Source organism: Salvelinus alpinus, chromosome 4, assembly GCF_045679555.1.
Source record: "Salvelinus alpinus chromosome 4, SLU_Salpinus.1, whole genome shotgun sequence".
Classification (NCBI taxonomy): domain Eukaryota; kingdom Metazoa; phylum Chordata; class Actinopteri; order Salmoniformes; family Salmonidae; genus Salvelinus; species Salvelinus alpinus.
In genome coordinates this window covers 9848266-9868628 of record NC_092089.1, presented here as the reverse complement: position 1 = coordinate 9868628, position 20363 = coordinate 9848266, and the positions used below count along the sequence as shown (strand labels likewise).

General features: G+C 43.1%; 1 protein-coding gene across 1 annotated transcript in view; it reads left to right on the top strand.

The window, feature by feature from the left end:
• The window catches only part of LOC139572262 (uncharacterized), a 30174-nt gene extending 12658 nt beyond the window's left edge, over positions 1-17516 (top strand). Inside the window, exon 2 of the mRNA XM_071394906.1 lies at positions 16249-17516. Coding sequence (XP_071251007.1) covers positions 16249-17516 — 1268 coding nt within the window. The remainder of the gene's footprint in view (positions 1-16248) is intronic.
• The last annotated feature ends 2847 nt before the right edge of the window (positions 17517-20363 follow it).

Here is a 20363-nt window from a genome sequence, read left to right as displayed (position 1 = left end):
ATCGTGTTGACCCTAAACCTTCAGTTGAAGAAAATAACAAGTCTAAGACCTTGTCTCTCTACATCATGTTGACCCTAACCCTTCAGTTGAAGAAAATAACAAGCCTAAGACCTTGTCTCTCTACATCATGTTGACCCTAACCCTAACCCTTCAGTTGAAGAAAATAACAAGTCTAAGACCTTGTCTCTCTACATCATGTTGACCCTAACCCTTCAGTTGAAGAAAATAACAAGCCTAAGACCTTGTCTGTCTACATCATGTTGACCCTAACCCTAACCCTTCAGTTGAAGAAAATAACAAGTCTAAGACCTTGTCTCTCTACATCATGTTGACCCTAACCCTTCAGTTGAAGAAAATAACAAGCCTAAGACCTTGTCTCTCTACATCATGTTGACCCTAACCCTTCAGTTGAAGAAAATAACAAGCCTAAGACCTTGTCTCTCTACATCATGTTGACCCTAACCCTTCAGTTGAAGAAAATAACAAGCCTAAGACCTTGTCTCTCTACATCATGTTGACCCTAACCCTTCAGTTGAAGAAAATAACAAGTCCAAGACCTTGTCTCTCTACATCATGTTGACCCTAACCCTTCAGTTGAAGAAAATAACAAGCCTAGGACCTTGTCTCTCTACATCATGTTGACCCTAACCCTTCAGTTGAAGAAAAAAACAAGCCTAAGACCTTGTCTCTCTACATCGTGTTGACCCTAACCCTTCAGTTGAAGAAAATAACAAGTCTAAGACCTTGTCTCTCTACATCGTGTTGACCCTAACCCTTCAGTTGAAGAAAAAAACAAGCCTAAGACCTTGTCTCTCTACATCATGTTGACCCTAACCCTTCAGTTGAAGAAAATAACAAGCCTAAGACCTTGTCTCTCTACATCATGTTGACCCTAACCCTTCAGTTGAAGAAAATAACAAGCCTAAGACCTTGTCTCTCTACATCATGTTGACCCTAACCCTTCAGTTGAAGAAAATAACAAGCCTAAGACCTTGTCTCTCTACATCATGTTGACCCTAACCCTTCAGTTGAAGAAAATAACAAGCCTAAGACCTTGTCTCTCTACATCATGTTGACCCTAACCCTTCAGTTGAAGAAAAAAACAAGCCTAAGACCTTGTCTCTCTACATCATGTTGACCCTAACCCTTCAGTTGAAGAAAATAACAAGCCTAAGACCTTGTCTCTCTACATCATGTTGACCCTAACTCTAACCCTTCAGTTGAAGAAAATAACAAGTCTAAGACCTTGTCTCTCTACATCATGTTGACCCTAACCCTTCAGTTGAAGAAAATAACAAGTCTAAGGCCTTGTCTCTCTACATCATGTTGACCCTAACTCTAACCCTTCAGTTGAAGAAAATAACAAGTCTAAGACCTTGTCTCTCTACATCGTGTTGACCCTAAACCTAACCCTTCAGTTGAAGAAAATAACAAGCCTAAGACCTTGTCTCTCTACATCATGTTGACCCTAACCCTAACCCTTCAGTTGAAGAAAATAACAAGCCTAAGACCTTGTCTCTCTACATCATGTTGACCCTAACCCTTCAGTTGAAGAAAATAACAAGTCTAAGGCCTTGTCTCTCTACATCATGTTGACCCTAACCCTTCAGTTGAAGAAAAAAACAAGTCTAAGACCTTGTCTCTCTACATCATGTTGACCCTAACCCTTCAGTTGAAGAAAATAACAAGCCTAAGACCTTGTCTCTCTACATCATGTTGACCCTAACCCTTCAGTTGAAGAAAATAACAAGTCTAAGACCTTGTCTCTCTACATCATGTTGACCCTAACCCTTCAGTTGAAGAAAATAACAAGTCTAAGACCTTGTCTCTCTACATCATGTTGACCCTAACCCTTCAGTTGAAGAAAATAACAAGCCTAAGACCTTGTCTCTCTACATCATGTTGACCCTAACCCTTCAGTTGAAGAAAATAACAAGTCTAAGACCTTGTCTCTCTACATCGTGTTGACCCTAACCCTTCAGTTGAAGAAAATAACAAGCCTAAGACCTTGTCTCTCTACATCATGTTAACCCTAACCCTTCAGTTGAAGAAAATAACAAGTCTAAGGCCTTGTCTCTCTACATCATGTTGACCCTAACCCTTCAGTTGAAGAAAATAACAAGCCTAAGACCTTGTCTCTCTACATCATGTTGACCCTAACCCTTCAGTTGAAGAAAATAACAAGCCTAAGACCTTGTCTCTCTACATCATGTTGACCCTAACTCTAACCCTTCAGTTGAAGAAAATAACAAGTCTAAGACCTTGTCTCTCTACATCATGTTGACCCTAACCCTTCAGTTGAAGAAAATAACAAGTCTAAGACCTTGTCTCTCTACATCATGTTGACCCTAACCCTTCAGTTGAAGAAAATAACAAGCCTAAGACCTTGTCTCTCTACATCATGTTGACCCTAACCCTAACCCTTCAGTTGAAGAAAATAACAAGTCTAAGACCTTGTCTCTCTACATCATGTTGACCCTAACCCTTCAGTTGAAGAAAATAACAAGCCTAAGACCTTGTCTCTCTACATCATGTTGACCCTAACCCTAACCCTTCAGTTGAAGAAAATAACAAGTCTAAGACCTTGTCTCTCTACATCATGTTGACCCTAACCCTTCAGTTGAAGAAAATAACAAGCCTAAGACCTTGTCTCTCTACATCATGTTGACCCTAACCCTTCAGTTGAAGAAAATAACAAGCCTAAGACCTTGTCTCTCTACATCATGTTGACCCTAACCCTTCAGTTGAAGAAAATAACAAGCCTAAGACCTTGTCTCTCTACATCATGTTGACCCTAACCCTTCAGTTGAAGAAAATAACAAGTCTAAGACCTTGTCTCTCTACATCATGTTGACCCTAACCCTTCAGTTGAAGAAAATAACAAGCCTAGGACCTTGTCTCTCTACATCATGTTGACCCTAACCCTTCAGTTGAAGAAAAAAACAAGCCTAAGACCTTGTCTCTCTACATCGTGTTGACCCTAACCCTTCAGTTGAAGAAAATAACAAGTCTAAGACCTTGTCTCTCTACATCGTGTTAACCCTAACCCTTCAGTTGAAGAAAATAACAAGCCTAAGACCTTGTCTCTCTACATCGTGTTGACCCTAACCCTTCAGTTGAAGAAAAAAACAAGCCTAAGACCTTGTCTCTCTACATCATGTTGACCCTAACCCTTCAGTTGAAGAAAATAACAAGCCTAAGACCTTGTCTCTCTACATCATGTTGACCCTAACCCTTCAGTTGAAGAAAATAACAAGCCTAAGACCTTGTCTCTCTACATCATGTTGACCCTAACCCTTCAGTTGAAGAAAATAACAAGCCTAAGACCTTGTCTCTCTACATCATGTTGACCCTAACCCTTCAGTTGAAGAAAATAACAAGCCTAAGACCTTGTCTCTCTACATCATGTTGACCCTAACCCTTCAGTTGAAGAAAAAAACAAGCCTAAGACCTTGTCTCTCTACATCATGTTGACCCTAACCCTTCAGTTGAAGAAAATAACAAGTCTAAGACCTTGTCTCTCTACATCGTGTTGACCCTAAACCTAACCCTTCAGTTGAAGAAAATAACAAGTCTAAGACCTTGTCTCTCTACATCATGTTGACCCTAACCCTTCAGTTGAAGAAAATAACAAGTCTAAGACCTTGTCTCTCTACATCGTGTTGACCCTAACCCTTCAGTTGAAGAAAATAACAAGCCTAAGACCTTGTCTCTCTACATCATGTTAACCCTAACCCTTCAGTTGAAGAAAATAACAAGTCTAAGGCCTTGTCTCTCTACATCATGTTGACCCTAACCCTTCAGTTGAAGAAAATAACAAGCCTAAGACCTTGTCTCTCTACATCATGTTGACCCTAACCCTTCAGTTGAAGAAAATAACAAGCCTAAGACCTTGTCTCTCTACATCATGTTGACCCTAACTCTAACCCTTCAGTTGAAGAAAATAACAAGTCTAAGACCTTGTCTCTCTACATCATGTTGACCCTAACCCTTCAGTTGAAGAAAATAACAAGTCTAAGGCCTTGTCTCTCTACATCATGTTGACCCTAACTCTAACCCTTCAGTTGAAGAAAATAACAAGTCTAAGACCTTGTCTCTCTACATCGTGTTGACCCTAAACCTAACCCTTCAGTTGAAGAAAATAACAAGCCTAAGACCTTGTCTCTCTACATCATGTTGACCCTAACCCTAACCCTTCAGTTGAAGAAAATAACAAGCCTAAGACCTTGTCTCTCTACATCATGTTGACCCTAACCCTTCAGTTGAAGAAAATAACAAGTCTAAGGCCTTGTCTCTCTACATCATGTTGACCCTAACCCTTCAGTTGAAGAAAATAACAAGCCTAGGACCTTGTCTCTCTACATCATGTTGACCCTAACCCTTCAGTTGAAGAAAAAAACAAGCCTAAGACCTTGTCTCTCTACATCGTGTTGACCCTAACCCTTCAGTTGAAGAAAATAACAAGTCTAAGACCTTGTCTCTCTACATCGTGTTGACCCTAACCCTTCAGTTGAAGAAAAAAACAAGCCTAAGACCTTGTCTCTCTACATCATGTTGACCCTAACCCTTCAGTTGAAGAAAATAACAAGCCTAAGACCTTGTCTCTCTACATCATGTTGACCCTAACCCTTCAGTTGAAGAAAATAACAAGCCTAAGACCTTGTCTCTCTACATCATGTTGACCCTAACCCTTCAGTTGAAGAAAATAACAAGTCTAAGACCTTGTCTCTCTACATCATGTTGACCCTAACCCTTCAGTTGAAGAAAATAACAAGCCTAGGACCTTGTCTCTCTACATCATGTTGACCCTAACCCTTCAGTTGAAGAAAAAAACAAGCCTAAGACCTTGTCTCTCTACATCGTGTTGACCCTAACCCTTCAGTTGAAGAAAATAACAAGTCTAAGACCTTGTCTCTCTACATCGTGTTAACCCTAACCCTTCAGTTGAAGAAAATAACAAGCCTAAGACCTTGTCTCTCTACATCGTGTTGACCCTAACCCTTCAGTTGAAGAAAAAAACAAGCCTAAGACCTTGTCTCTCTACATCATGTTGACCCTAACCCTTCAGTTGAAGAAAATAACAAGCCTAAGACCTTGTCTCTCTACATCATGTTGACCCTAACCCTTCAGTTGAAGAAAATAACAAGCCTAAGACCTTGTCTCTCTACATCATGTTGACCCTAACCCTTCAGTTGAAGAAAATAACAAGCCTAAGACCTTGTCTCTCTACATCATGTTGACCCTAACCCTTCAGTTGAAGAAAATAACAAGCCTAAGACCTTGTCTCTCTACATCATGTTGACCCTAACCCTTCAGTTGAAGAAAAAAACAAGCCTAAGACCTTGTCTCTCTACATCGTGTTGACCCTAAACCTAACCCTTCAGTTGAAGAAAATAACAAGTCTAAGACCTTGTCTCTCTACATCGTGTTGACCCTAAACCTAACCCTTCAGTTGAAGAAAATAACAAGTCTAAGACCTTGTCTCTCTACATCGTGTTGACCCTAACCCTTCAGTTGAAGAAAATAACAAGTCTAAGACCTTGTCTCTCTACATCGTGTTGACCCTAACCCTTCAGTTGAAGAAAATAACAAGCCTAAGACCTTGTCTCTCTACATCATGTTAACCCTAACCCTTCAGTTGAAGAAAATAACAAGTCTAAGGCCTTGTCTCTCTACATCATGTTGACCCTAACCCTTCAGTTGAAGAAAATAACAAGCCTAAGACCTTGTCTCTCTACATCATGTTGACCCTAACCCTTCAGTTGAAGAAAATAACAAGCCTAAGACCTTGTCTCTCTACATCATGTTGACCCTAACTCTAACCCTTCAGTTGAAGAAAATAACAAGTCTAAGACCTTGTCTCTCTACATCATGTTGACCCTAACCCTTCAGTTGAAGAAAATAACAAGTCTAAGGCCTTGTCTCTCTACATCATGTTGACCCTAACTCTAACCCTTCAGTTGAAGAAAATAACAAGTCTAAGACCTTGTCTCTCTACATCGTGTTGACCCTAAACCTAACCCTTCAGTTGAAGAAAATAACAAGCCTAAGACCTTGTCTCTCTACATCATGTTGACCCTAACCCTAACCCTTCAGTTGAAGAAAATAACAAGCCTAAGACCTTGTCTCTCTACATCATGTTGACCCTAACCCTTCAGTTGAAGAAAATAACAAGTCTAAGGCCTTGTCTCTCTACATCATGTTGACCCTAACCCTTCAGTTGAAGAAAATAACAAGCCTAGGACCTTGTCTCTCTACATCATGTTGACCCTAACCCTTCAGTTGAAGAAAAAAACAAGCCTAAGACCTTGTCTCTCTACATCGTGTTGACCCTAACCCTTCAGTTGAAGAAAATAACAAGTCTAAGACCTTGTCTCTCTACATCGTGTTGACCCTAACCCTTCAGTTGAAGAAAAAAACAAGCCTAAGACCTTGTCTCTCTACATCATGTTGACCCTAACCCTTCAGTTGAAGAAAATAACAAGCCTAAGACCTTGTCTCTCTACATCATGTTGACCCTAACCCTTCAGTTGAAGAAAATAACAAGCCTAAGACCTTGTCTCTCTACATCATGTTGACCCTAACCCTTCAGTTGAAGAAAAAAACAAGCCTAAGACCTTGTCTCTCTACATCATGTTGACCCTAACCCTTCAGTTGAAGAAAATAACAAGTCTAAGACCTTGTCTCTCTACATCGTGTTGACCCTAAACCTAACCCTTCAGTTGAAGAAAATAACAAGTCTAAGACCTTGTCTCTCTACATCATGTTGACCCTAACCCTTCAGTTGAAGAAAATAACAAGTCTAAGACCTTGTCTCTCTACATCGTGTTGACCCTAACCCTTCAGTTGAAGAAAATAACAAGCCTAAGACCTTGTCTCTCTACATCATGTTAACCCTAACCCTTCAGTTGAAGAAAATAACAAGTCTAAGGCCTTGTCTCTCTACATCATGTTGACCCTAACCCTTCAGTTGAAGAAAATAACAAGCCTAAGACCTTGTCTCTCTACATCATGTTGACCCTAACCCTTCAGTTGAAGAAAATAACAAGCCTAAGACCTTGTCTCTCTACATCATGTTGACCCTAACTCTAACCCTTCAGTTGAAGAAAATAACAAGTCTAAGACCTTGTCTCTCTACATCATGTTGACCCTAACCCTTCAGTTGAAGAAAATAACAAGTCTAAGGCCTTGTCTCTCTACATCATGTTGACCCTAACTCTAACCCTTCAGTTGAAGAAAATAACAAGTCTAAGACCTTGTCTCTCTACATCATGTTGACCCTAACCCTTCAGTTGAAGAAAATAACAAGTCTAAGACCTTGTCTCTCTACATCGTGTTGACCCTAACCCTTCAGTTGAAGAAAATAACAAGCCTAAGACCTTGTCTCTCTACATCATGTTAACCCTAACCCTTCAGTTGAAGAAAATAACAAGTCTAAGGCCTTGTCTCTCTACATCATGTTGACCCTAACCCTTCAGTTGAAGAAAATAACAAGCCTAAGACCTTGTCTCTCTACATCATGTTGACCCTAACCCTTCAGTTGAAGAAAATAACAAGCCTAAGACCTTGTCTCTCTACATCATGTTGACCCTAACTCTAACCCTTCAGTTGAAGAAAATAACAAGTCTAAGACCTTGTCTCTCTACATCATGTTGACCCTAACCCTTCAGTTGAAGAAAATAACAAGTCTAAGGCCTTGTCTCTCTACATCATGTTGACCCTAACTCTAACCCTTCAGTTGAAGAAAATAACAAGTCTAAGACCTTGTCTCTCTACATCGTGTTGACCCTAAACCTAACCCTTCAGTTGAAGAAAATAACAAGCCTAAGACCTTGTCTCTCTACATCATGTTGACCCTAACCCTAACCCTTCAGTTGAAGAAAATAACAAGCCTAAGACCTTGTCTCTCTACATCATGTTGACCCTAACCCTTCAGTTGAAGAAAATAACAAGTCTAAGGCCTTGTCTCTCTACATCATGTTGACCCTAACCCTTCAGTTGAAGAAAAAAACAAGCCTAAGACCTTGTCTCTCTACATCATGTTGACCCTAACCCTTCAGTTGAAGAAAATAACAAGTCTAAGACCTTGTCTCTCTACATCATGTTGACCCTAACCCTTCAGTTGAAGAAAATAACAAGTCTAAGACCTTGTCTCTCTACATCATGTTGACCCTAACCCTTCAGTTGAAGAAAATAACAAGCCTAAGACCTTGTCTCTCTACATCATGTTGACCCTAACCCTTCAGTTGAAGAAAATAACAAGTCTAAGACCTTGTCTCTCTACATCGTGTTGACCCTAACCCTTCAGTTGAAGAAAATAACAAGCCTAAGACCTTGTCTCTCTACATCATGTTGACCCTAACCCTTCAGTTGAAGAAAATAACAAGTCTAAGGCCTTGTCTCTCTACATCATGTTGACCCTAACCCTTCAGTTGAAGAAAATAACAAGCCTAAGACCTTGTCTCTCTACATCATGTTGACCCTAACCCTTCAGTTGAAGAAAATAACAAGCCTAAGACCTTGTCTCTCTACATCATGTTGACCCTAACTCTAACCCTTCAGTTGAAGAAAATAACAAGTCTAAGACCTTGTCTCTCTACATCATGTTGACCCTAACCCTTCAGTTGAAGAAAATAACAAGTCTAAGACCTTGTCTCTCTACATCATGTTGACCCTAACCCTTCAGTTGAAGAAAATAACAAGCCTAAGACCTTGTCTCTCTACATCATGTTGACCCTAACCCTAACCCTTCAGTTGAAGAAAATAACAAGTCTAAGACCTTGTCTCTCTACATCATGTTGACCCTAACCCTTCAGTTGAAGAAAATAACAAGCCTAAGACCTTGTCTCTCTACATCATGTTGACCCTAACCCTAACCCTTCAGTTGAAGAAAATAACAAGTCTAAGACCTTGTCTCTCTACATCATGTTGACCCTAACCCTTCAGTTGAAGAAAATAACAAGCCTAAGACCTTGTCTCTCTACATCATGTTGACCCTAACCCTTCAGTTGAAGAAAATAACAAGTCTAAGACCTTGTCTCTCTACATCATGTTGACCCTAACCCTTCAGTTGAAGAAAATAACAAGCCTAGGACCTTGTCTCTCTACATCATGTTGACCCTAACCCTTCAGTTGAAGAAAAAAACAAGCCTAAGACCTTGTCTCTCTACATCGTGTTGACCCTAACCCTTCAGTTGAAGAAAATAACAAGTCTAAGACCTTGTCTCTCTACATCGTGTTAACCCTAACCCTTCAGTTGAAGAAAATAACAAGCCTAAGACCTTGTCTCTCTACATCGTGTTGACCCTAACCCTTCAGTTGAAGAAAAAAACAAGCCTAAGACCTTGTCTCTCTACATCATGTTGACCCTAACCCTTCAGTTGAAGAAAATAACAAGCCTAAGACCTTGTCTCTCTACATCATGTTGACCCTAACCCTTCAGTTGAAGAAAATAACAAGCCTAAGACCTTGTCTCTCTACATCATGTTGACCCTAACCCTTCAGTTGAAGAAAATAACAAGCCTAAGACCTTGTCTCTCTACATCATGTTGACCCTAACCCTTCAGTTGAAGAAAATAACAAGCCTAAGACCTTGTCTCTCTACATCATGTTGACCCTAACCCTTCAGTTGAAGAAAAAAACAAGCCTAAGACCTTGTCTCTCTACATCATGTTGACCCTAACCCTTCAGTTGAAGAAAATAACAAGTCTAAGACCTTGTCTCTCTACATCATGTTGACCCTAAACCTAACCCTTCAGTTGAAGAAAATAACAAGTCTAAGACCTTGTCTCTCTACATCATGTTGACCCTAACCCTTCAGTTGAAGAAAATAACAAGTCTAAGACCTTGTCTCTCTACATCGTGTTGACCCTAACCCTTCAGTTGAAGAAAATAACAAGCCTAAGACCTTGTCTCTCTACATCATGTTAACCCTAACCCTTCAGTTGAAGAAAATAACAAGTCTAAGGCCTTGTCTCTCTACATCATGTTGACCCTAACCCTTCAGTTGAAGAAAATAACAAGCCTAAGACCTTGTCTCTCTACATCATGTTGACCCTAACCCTTCAGTTGAAGAAAATAACAAGCCTAAGACCTTGTCTCTCTACATCATGTTGACCCTAACTCTAACCCTTCAGTTGAAGAAAATAACAAGTCTAAGACCTTGTCTCTCTACATCGTGTTGACCCTAAACCTAACCCTTCAGTTGAAGAAAATAACAAGCCTAAGACCTTGTCTCTCTACATCATGTTGACCCTGACCCTAACCCTTCAGTTGAAGAAAATAACAAGCCTAAGACCTTGTCTCTCTACATCATGTTGACCCTAACCCTTCAGTTGAAGAAAATAACAAGTCTAAGGCCTTGTCTCTCTACATCATGTTGACCCTAACCCTTCAGTTGAAGAAAAAAACAAGCCTAAGACCTTGTCTCTCTACATCATGTTGACCCTAACCCTTCAGTTGAAGAAAATAACAAGTCTAAGACCTTGTCTCTCTACATCATGTTGACCCTAACCCTTCAGTTGAAGAAAATAACAAGTCTAAGACCTTGTCTCTCTACATCATGTTGACCCTAACCCTTCAGTTGAAGAAAATAACAAGCCTAAGACCTTGTCTCTCTACATCATGTTAACCCTAACCCTTCAGTTGAAGAAAATAACAAGTCTAAGGCCTTGTCTCTCTACATCATGTTGACCCTAACCCTTCAGTTGAAGAAAATAACAAGCCTAAGACCTTGTCTCTCTACATCATGTTGACCCTAACCCTTCAGTTGAAGAAAATAACAAGCCTAAGACCTTGTCTCTCTACATCATGTTGACCCTAACTCTAACCCTTCAGTTGAAGAAAATAACAAGTCTAAGACCTTGTCTCTCTACATCGTGTTGACCCTAACCCTTCAGTTGAAGAAAATAACAAGTCTAAGGCCTTGTCTCTCTACATCATGTTGACCCTAACTCTAACCCTTCAGTTGAAGAAAATAACAAGTCTAAGACCTTGTCTCTCTACATCGTGTTGACCCTAAACCTAACCCTTCAGTTGAAGAAAATAACAAGCCTAAGACCTTGTCTCTCTACATCATGTTGACCCTAACCCTAACCCTTCAGTTGAAGAAAATAACAAGCCTAAGACCTTGTCTCTCTACATCATGTTGACCCTAACCCTTCAGTTGAAGAAAATAACAAGTCTAAGGCCTTGTCTCTCTACATCATGTTGACCCTAACCCTTCAGTTGAAGAAAAAAACAAGCCTAAGACCTTGTCTCTCTACATCATGTTGACCCTAACCCTTCAGTTGAAGAAAATAACAAGTCTAAGACCTTGTCTCTCTACATCATGTTGACCCTAACCCTTCAGTTGAAGAAAATAACAAGTCTAAGACCTTGTCTCTCTACATCATGTTGACCCTAACCCTTCAGTTGAAGAAAATAACAAGCCTAAGACCTTGTCTCTCTACATCATGTTGACCCTAACCCTTCAGTTGAAGAAAATAACAAGCCTAAGACCTTGTCTCTCTACATCATGTTGACCCTAACCCTTCAGTTGAAGAAAATAACAAGTCTAAGGCCTTGTCTCTCTACATCGTGTTGACCCTAAACCTAACCCTTCAGTTGAAGAAAATAACAAGCCTAAGACCTTGTCTCTCTACATCATGTTGACCCTAACCCTAACCCTTCAGTTGAAGAAAATAACAAGCCTAAGACCTTGTCTCTCTACATCATGTTGACCCTAACCCTTCAGTTGAAGAAAATAACAAGTCTAAGGCCTTGTCTCTCTACATCATGTTGACCCTAACCCTTCAGTTGAAGAAAAAAACAAGCCTAAGACCTTGTCTCTCTACATCATGTTGACCCTAACCCTTCAGTTGAAGAAAATAACAAGTCTAAGACCTTGTCTCTCTACATCATGTTGACCCTAACCCTTCAGTTGAAGAAAATAACAAGTCTAAGACCTTGTCTCTCTACATCATGTTGACCCTAACCCTTCAGTTGAAGAAAATAACAAGTCTAAGACCTTGTCTCTCTACATCATGTTGACCCTAACCCTAACCCTTCAGTTGAAGAAAATAACAAGTCTAAGGCCTTGTCTCTCTACATCATGTTGACCCTAACCCTTCAGTTGAAGAAAATAACAAGCCTAAGACCTTGTCTCTCTACATCGTGTTAACCCTAACCCTTCAGTTGAAGAAAATAACAAGCCTAAGACCTTGTCTCTCTACATCATGTTGACCCTAACCCTTCAGTTGAAGAAAATAACAAGTCTAAGACCTTGTCTCTCTACATCATGTTGACCCTAACCCTTCAGTTGAAGAAAATAACAAGTCTAAGGCCTTGTCTCTCTACATCATGTTGACCCTAAACCTAACCCTTCAGTTGAAGAAAATAACAAGCCTAAGACCTTGTCTCTCTACATCATGTTGACCCTAACCCTTCAGTTGAAGAAAATAACAAGTCTAAGACCTTGTCTCTCTACATCGTGTTGACCCTAACCCTTCAGTTGAAGAAAATAACAAGCCTAAGACCTTGTCTCTCTACATCATGTTGACCCTAACCCTTCAGTTGAAGAAAATAACAAGCCTAAGACCTTGTCTCTCTACATCATGTTGACCAGTCACAAACACAATAGTTAACAGTGTTTTTATCCATAATGTCAACAGTCAGTCAGACAGCAACACTCAACCTAAAGGCTTAAGCAGATCTGATTGACATTACGGTTATTTAATCAAATGTCAATCCACGTACATTTATAATGCACTCGTCAAATTCAAATACAGACACGTTGTTTTACGCCACTCACCAACGCCCGATATTTACAATGAACAGTCAGCGTGTTTTCAGTCAATAGTTTTGATATGAGAAATAAATGTCTGTCCTTGAACGTTGTGGAGAAATTAAACATCCTGTTTATGATCTGTCAGTCGGAGGCGGTGTGAGGTGCATATCCGGAGAACCAACGTTTCACATTTCTGAAATACCTTGCCATTTGAAATATAATTGGCTGTAGTGTTGTGTTGAGTAAGGGTCTGCTTTACGAGCTGCTACAGAGCTGCCAGAGGTTTAAGGTTTGATAAAATGGTGCTGACATAATGTCAGGCTGTACGTGTCAGAACAATAACAGTAGAATAAATTATCTCTCTCTCTGATGGAGATCTCACCAAGATGTAAAGTGTTGGTCCCATGTTTCATGAGCTGAAACAAAAGATCCCAGAAATGTTCCATACGCACAAGAAGCTTATTTCTCTCAAATGTGTTTACTTCCCTGTCAGTGAGCATTTCTCCTTTACCAAGATAATCCATCCACCTTACAGGTGTGGCATATCAAGAACTTGATTAAACACCATGATCATTACACAGGTGCCCCTTGTGCTGGGGACAATAAAAGGCTACTCTAAAATGTGCAGTTTTATCACACAACACAATTCCACAGATTAGAGGTTCAGGTTTAGAGGTTCAGGTTTAGAGGTTCAGGTTCAGGTCCAGGTTTAGAGCTTCAGGTTCAGGTTCAGGTTTAGAGGTTCAGGTTCAGGTTTAGAGGTTCAGGTTCAGGTTCAGAGGTTCAGGTTTAGATGTTCAGGTTTAGAGGTTCAGGTTTAGAGGTTCAGGTTCAGGTTCAGGTTCAGGTTTAGGTTCAGGTTTAGAGGGAGCATGCAACTGGCATGCTGACTACAGGAATGTTCACCAGAGCTGTTGCCAGAGAACTTAATGTTAATTTCTCTTCCATAAACCGCCTCCAACCTAATTTTATAGAATGTGTCAGTAAGTCCAACCAGCCTCACAATATGGTGTGGTATGGGCGTGGGGTTAGCTGATGTCAATCTTGTGAACAGCCTCATAGTGGGGGTGGGGTTTTATTACGGGTTTTTGTTTTTCCATGTATGTTTTGAGGTTGGACTTTAGCACGTACAGCTCGTTAGCACGTATGGCACACCGATTGGTGTCAATTTGATAGTCAGTATGTGTTACAGCTCTGCTGGTTGCCATCTCACTAGTTGGAAGGTGTTTCACCTGAAACCCCAACTGTTTTGTTTTGGTTATTGTCAGCTGGTCTTTGTTAGTTTCCCCTTCTGTTTGAGTGACCGTTTAGGTTTTCTTGCTGGGGAACGAAACAGTATGGGCAGCCATAAACTACGGATAACAAATACAATTGCATGTTGAATGCACTAATACTAATGCCCATTGTGAGGCCCAATGTATTACCAGTCAGGTGAAATCAATAGAATTGGGCCTAATTTATTTATTTTGATGGACTGATTCCCTCATATGAACCAGAACTCAGTAAAATCTTAGAAATTGTTGACCAGTAGTACTGTAGAGAACCATTCACCACCAGACCAGTAGAGAACCATTCATCACCAGACCAGTAGTATTGTAGAGAACCATTCATCACCAGACCAGTAGTACTGTAGAGAACCATTCACCACCAGACCAGTAGAGAACCATTCACCACCAGACCAGTAGTACTGTAGAGAACCATTCACCACCAGACCAGTAGTACTGTAGAGAACCATTCACCACCAGACCAGTAGTACTGTAGAGAACCATTCATCACCAGACCAGTAGTACTGTAGAGAACCATTCACCACCAGACCAGTAGTACTGTAGTGAACCATTCACCACCAGACCAGTAGTACTGTAGAGAACCATTCACCACCAGACCAGTAGTATTGTAGTGAACCATTCACCCCCAGACCAGCAGTACTGTAGAGAACCATTCACCACCAGACCAGCAGTACTGTAGAGAACCATTCAACACCAGACCAGTAGAGAACCATTCACCACCAGACCAGTAGTACTGTAGTGAACCATTCACCACCAGACCAGTAGAGAACCATTCACCACCAGACCAGTAGTATTGTAGTGAACCATTCACCCCCAGACCAGCAGTACTGTAGAGAACCATTCACCACCAGACCAGCACTACTGTAGAGAACCATTCACCACCAGACCAGTAGAGAACCATTCACCACCAGACCAGTAGTACTGTAGTGAACCATTCACCACCAGACCAGTAGTACTGTAGTGAACCATTCACCACCAGACCAGTAGTACTGTAGTGAACCATTCATCACCAGACCAGTAGAGAACCATTCACCACCAGACCAGTAGTACTGTAGTGAACCATTCACCACCAGACCAGTAGTACTGTAGAGAACCATTCACCACCAGACCAGTAGTACTGCAGAGAACCATTCACCACCAGACCAGTAGGACTGTAGTGAACCATTCATCACCAGACCAGTAGAGAACCATTAAGCACCAGACCAGTAGAGAACCATTCACCATCAGACCAGTAGTACTGTAGAGAACCATTCACCACCAGACCAGTAGTACTGTAGTGAACCATTCACCACCAGACCAGTAGTACTGTGGAGAACCATTCACCACCAGACCAGTAGTACTGTAGAGAACCATTCACCACCAGACCAGTAGTACTGTAGAGAACCATTCACCACCAGACCAGTAGTACTGTAGAGAACCATTCACCATCAGACCAGTAGTACTGTAGAGAACCATTAGCCACCAGACCAGTAGAGAACCATTCACCATCAGACCAGTAGTACTGTAGAGAACCATTCACCATCAGACCAGTAGTACTGTAGAGAACCATTAGCCACCAGACCAGTAGAGAACCATTCACCACCAGACCAGTAGTACTGTAGTGAACCATTCACCACCAGACCAGTAGTACTGTGGAGAACCATTCACCACCAGACCAGTAGTACTGTAGAGAACCATTCACCATCAGACCAGTAGTACTGTAGAGAACCATTAGCCACCAGACCAGTAGAGAACCATTCACCATCAGACCAGTAGTACTGTAGAGAACCATTCACCACCAGACCAGTAGTACTGTAGAGAACCATTAGCCACCAGACCAGTAGAGAACCATTCACCATCAGACCAGTAGTACTGTAGAGAACCATTCACCACCAGACCAGTAGTACTGTAGAGAACCATTCACCACCAGACCAGTAGTACTGTAGAGAACCATTAGCCACCAGACCAGTAGAGAACCATTCACCATCAGACCAGTAGTACTGTAGAGAACCATTCACCATCAGACCAGTAGTACTGTAGAGAACCATTCACCACCAGACCAGTAGTACTGTAGTGAACCATTCACCACCAGACCAGTAGTACTGTAGTGAACCATTCTAACATGTATCAGATAGTATTGATGTGTTAATGCTGCTCCAACATGTATCAGATAGACAGCCTTGCAGACTCCTGCTGCTTTACAACATGGTGGACTAGCTAACAACACAGCCGAACACAGTGGACCAACACAGTGGACCAACACAGTGGACCAGCACAGTGGACCAACACAGTGGACCAACACAGTGGACCAACACAGTGGACCAACACAGTGGACCAACACAGTGGACCAACACAGTGGACCAGCACAGCGGACCAACACAGCGGACCAACACAGTGGACCAACACAGTGGACCAGCACAGTGGACCAACACAGTGGAACAACACAGTGGACCAGCACAGTGGACCAGCACAGTGGACCAACACAGTGGAACAACACAGTGGACCAGCACAGTGGACCAACACAGTGGACCAACACAGTGGAACAACACAGTGGACCAGCACAGTGGACCAACACAGTGGACCAACACAGTGGAACAACACAGTGGACCAACACAGTGGAACAACACAGTGGAACAACACAGTGGACCAACACAGTGGAACAACACAGTGGACCAACACAGTGGACCAACACAGTGGACCAACACAGTGGACCAACACAGTGGACCAACACAGTGGACCAGCACAGTGGAACAACACAGTGGAACAACACAGTGGACCAGCACAGTGGACCAACACAGTGGAACAACACAGTGGACCAACACAGTGGAACAACACAGTGGACCAACACAGTGGACCAACACAGTGGAACAACACAGTGGACCAACACAGTGGAACAAGACAGTGGACCAGCACAGTGGACCAACACAGTGGACCAACACAGTGGACCAGCACAGTGGACCAACACAGTGGACCAACACAGTGGACCAACACAGTGGAACAACACAGTGGACCAACACAGTGGACCAACACAGTGGACCAGCACAGTGGACCAAGACAGTGGAACAAGACAGTGGACCAGCACAGTGGACCAGCACAGTGGACCAACACAGTGGACCAACACAGTGGACCAACACAGTGGACCAACACAGTGGACCAACACAGTGGACCAGCACACTGGACCAGCACAGTGGACCAACACAGTGGACCAGCACAGTGGAACAACACAGTGGACCAACACAGTGGACCAACACAGTGGACCAGCACAGTGGACCAACACAGTGGACCAACACAGTGGACCAGCACAGTGGACCAACACAGTGGACCAACACAGTGGACCAACACAGTGGACCAGCACAGTGGACCAACACAGTGGACCAACACAGTGGACCAACACAGTGGACCAACACAGTGGACCAACACAGTGGACCAACACAGTGGAACAACACAGTGGAACAACACATGTGATATTAATTAGTCAGCCTTAAAGATAAACTCGGGGATCTTAAGGACAAAAAATGTGTAACATATTGCACATAAATTGCACAATTCGCAACATATCACACAAAATGGATGAAGTAGTACACAAAATGGATGAAGTAGTACACAATTGGATGATAGTACACAAAAAAAGGGACTACTTTTGGCTCGTGAGCACCACTTTCAAAACTTCTGGCTCAAATCGCACAACAGTTTGAGAGTGCATCTTTAATTGGACTCTGTGCAGAGCAGGGACCCACCTGGAACCAAAAAGGGTTCTTCAAAGGGGTTCTCCTATGGGGACGGCTGAGAACCCATTTAGGTTCTTGGTAGCACCTTTCATTCCAAGAGTGTAGCTGCACTTAAAGATAGTGTTTCCTCCATATTAACTTCTGGTAGTAGGTGGGACCTGATGGAAACAGGTCAGCTAACAAATCACCAGGGTTACAACTTCTGCTTTCTGATTAATGTGGGGTCAGGACTTACAAACCCTTTTAATTTGATTCCACGGCCAGATAAAAAGGGATCATTCAGGAGGCCTTTCCCACCGAGAGAGCCTGAGAGCCTGCTAGACTACATACGCTGAGCTGAAACTCTCTAATTCCCTGTGATGGTTCCTTGGGGAGCTCTTTTCTCTCCATTCGTCTTCACTCCTCCTCTCCTTCTCTCTTCAAGTCCACTATGATCTTGTCAGAGCCGGAGAGATGATTAACCGGCTGCGGCATGCTGTATTATAGTATATCCTGTGTTTATGTGATCAATGAAGAGCAGAGCATTAGGCTGCTCAGAGTTAATGTGACCATTTCACTTCAATAACACATTATTGACGGGAGAGGAACCATGGGAGGGACAGGGTAGGGGGCCAGGCTGGCCCAGGAGGGGAAGACCAAGGGAGGGGGACTAGGAGAAGGGGGCCAGGGAGGGGACCAAGGAAGGGGGGCCAGGGTGAACCAGGGAGTGGAGCCAGGGAGGGGGACTGACAGAGGAGAGCCGGTGACGGGGGGGGGGCAGGGAGGGGGACCCTGGCCCTCCTCCATGCTCCCCCTCCTGATCTGAACCCTGGCTGGACCAGGGAGGAGGGTCAAAGAAGGGGTACTGGGAAGGAGACTAGGGTGGGGGACTGGGGGAGTGGGGAAAGGGAGGGAGATCAGGGAGGAGGGCATGGTTGGACCAGGAGGGGGAGCAGGGAGGAGAGCCAGGCTGGACTAGGAGGGGGAGCATGGAGGAGGGCCAGGCTGGACAAGGAGGGGGAGCATGGAGGAGGGCCAGGCTGGACCAGGAGGGGGAGCATGGAGGAGGGCCAGACTGGATCAGGAGGGGGAGCAGAGAGGAGGGCCAGGCTGGACCAGGAGGGGGAGCAGAGATGAGGGCCAGGCTGGACAAGGAGGGGGAGCATGAAGGAGGGCCAGACTGGATCAGGAGGGGGAGAATGGAGGAGGGCCAGGCTGGACCAGGAGGGGGAGCATGAAGGAGGGCCAGACTGGATCAGGAGGGGGAGCAGCATGGAGGAGAGCCGGGAAAAGGCAGCCTGGGATCAGGTGACACACCAAGCACCAAGCATCAGGAAATGGGGGAGTCAGGCACTGGGAGAAACACAGGGCTTCACTAATGCAGTTGATATGAATGATACTCTAATCAAAGTCATTAGATTTGAGAGGAGGAAGGAGAGCAGGGAGGGATGGTGGTGAGTGGGTAGAGAGGTGAATGGAGGTAATTTGAAGCTTTTTGTTTCTCTCTGTCCATTTTGACAGTGAATGCAGATGAATGGCTAGAATACTGGTCTGGTTTAGTCTGAACCACACAGAGAGAGGATGGATGGTCTGGTTTAGTCTGAACCACACAGAGAGGATGGATGGTCTGGTTTAGTCTGAACCACACAGAGAGGATGGATGGTCTGGTTTAGTCTGAAACACACAGAGAGGATGGATGGTCTGGTTTAGTCTGAAGAACACAGAGAGAGGATGGATGGTCTGGTTTAGTCTGAACCACACAGAGAGAGGATGGATGGTCTGGTTTAGTCTGAACCACACAGAGAGAGGATGGATGGTCTGGTTTAGTCTGAACCACACAGAGAGGATGGATGGTCTGGTTTAGTCTGAAGAACACAGAGAGAGGATGGATGGTCTGGTTTAGTCTGAACCACACACAGAGAGGATGGATGGTGTGGTTTAGTCTGAAACACACAGAGAGGATGGATGGTCTGGTTTAGTCTGAACCACACAGAGAGAGGATGGATGGTCTGGTTTAGTCTGAACCACACAGAGAGAGGATGGATGGTCTGGTTTAGTCTGAAGAACACAGAGAGGATGGATGGTCTGGTTTAGTCTGAAGAACACAGAGAGGATGGATGGTCTGGTTTAGTATGAACAACACAGAGAGAGGATGGATGGTTTGGTTTAGTCTGAAGAACACAGAGAGGATGGATGGTCTGGTTTAGTCTGAACCACACAGAGAGAGGATGGATGGTCTGGTTTAGTCTGAACAACACAGAGAGGATGGATGGTTTGGTTTAGTCTGAAGAACACAGAGAGGATGGATGGTCTGGTTTAGTCTGAAGAACACAGAGAGGATGGATGGTCTGGTTTAGTCTGAACCACACAGAGAGAGGATGGATGGTCTGGTTTAGTCTGAAGAACACAGAGAGGATGGATGGTCTGGTTTAGTCTGAAGAACACAGAGAGGATGGATGGTCTGGTTTAGTCTGAACCACACAGAGAGGATAGATGGTCTGGTTTAGTCTGAAGAACACAGAGAGGATGGATGGTCTGGTTTAGTCTGAAGAACACAGAGAGGATGGATGGTCTGGTTTAGTCTGAACCACACAGAGAGGATAGATGGTCTGGTTTAGTCTGAAG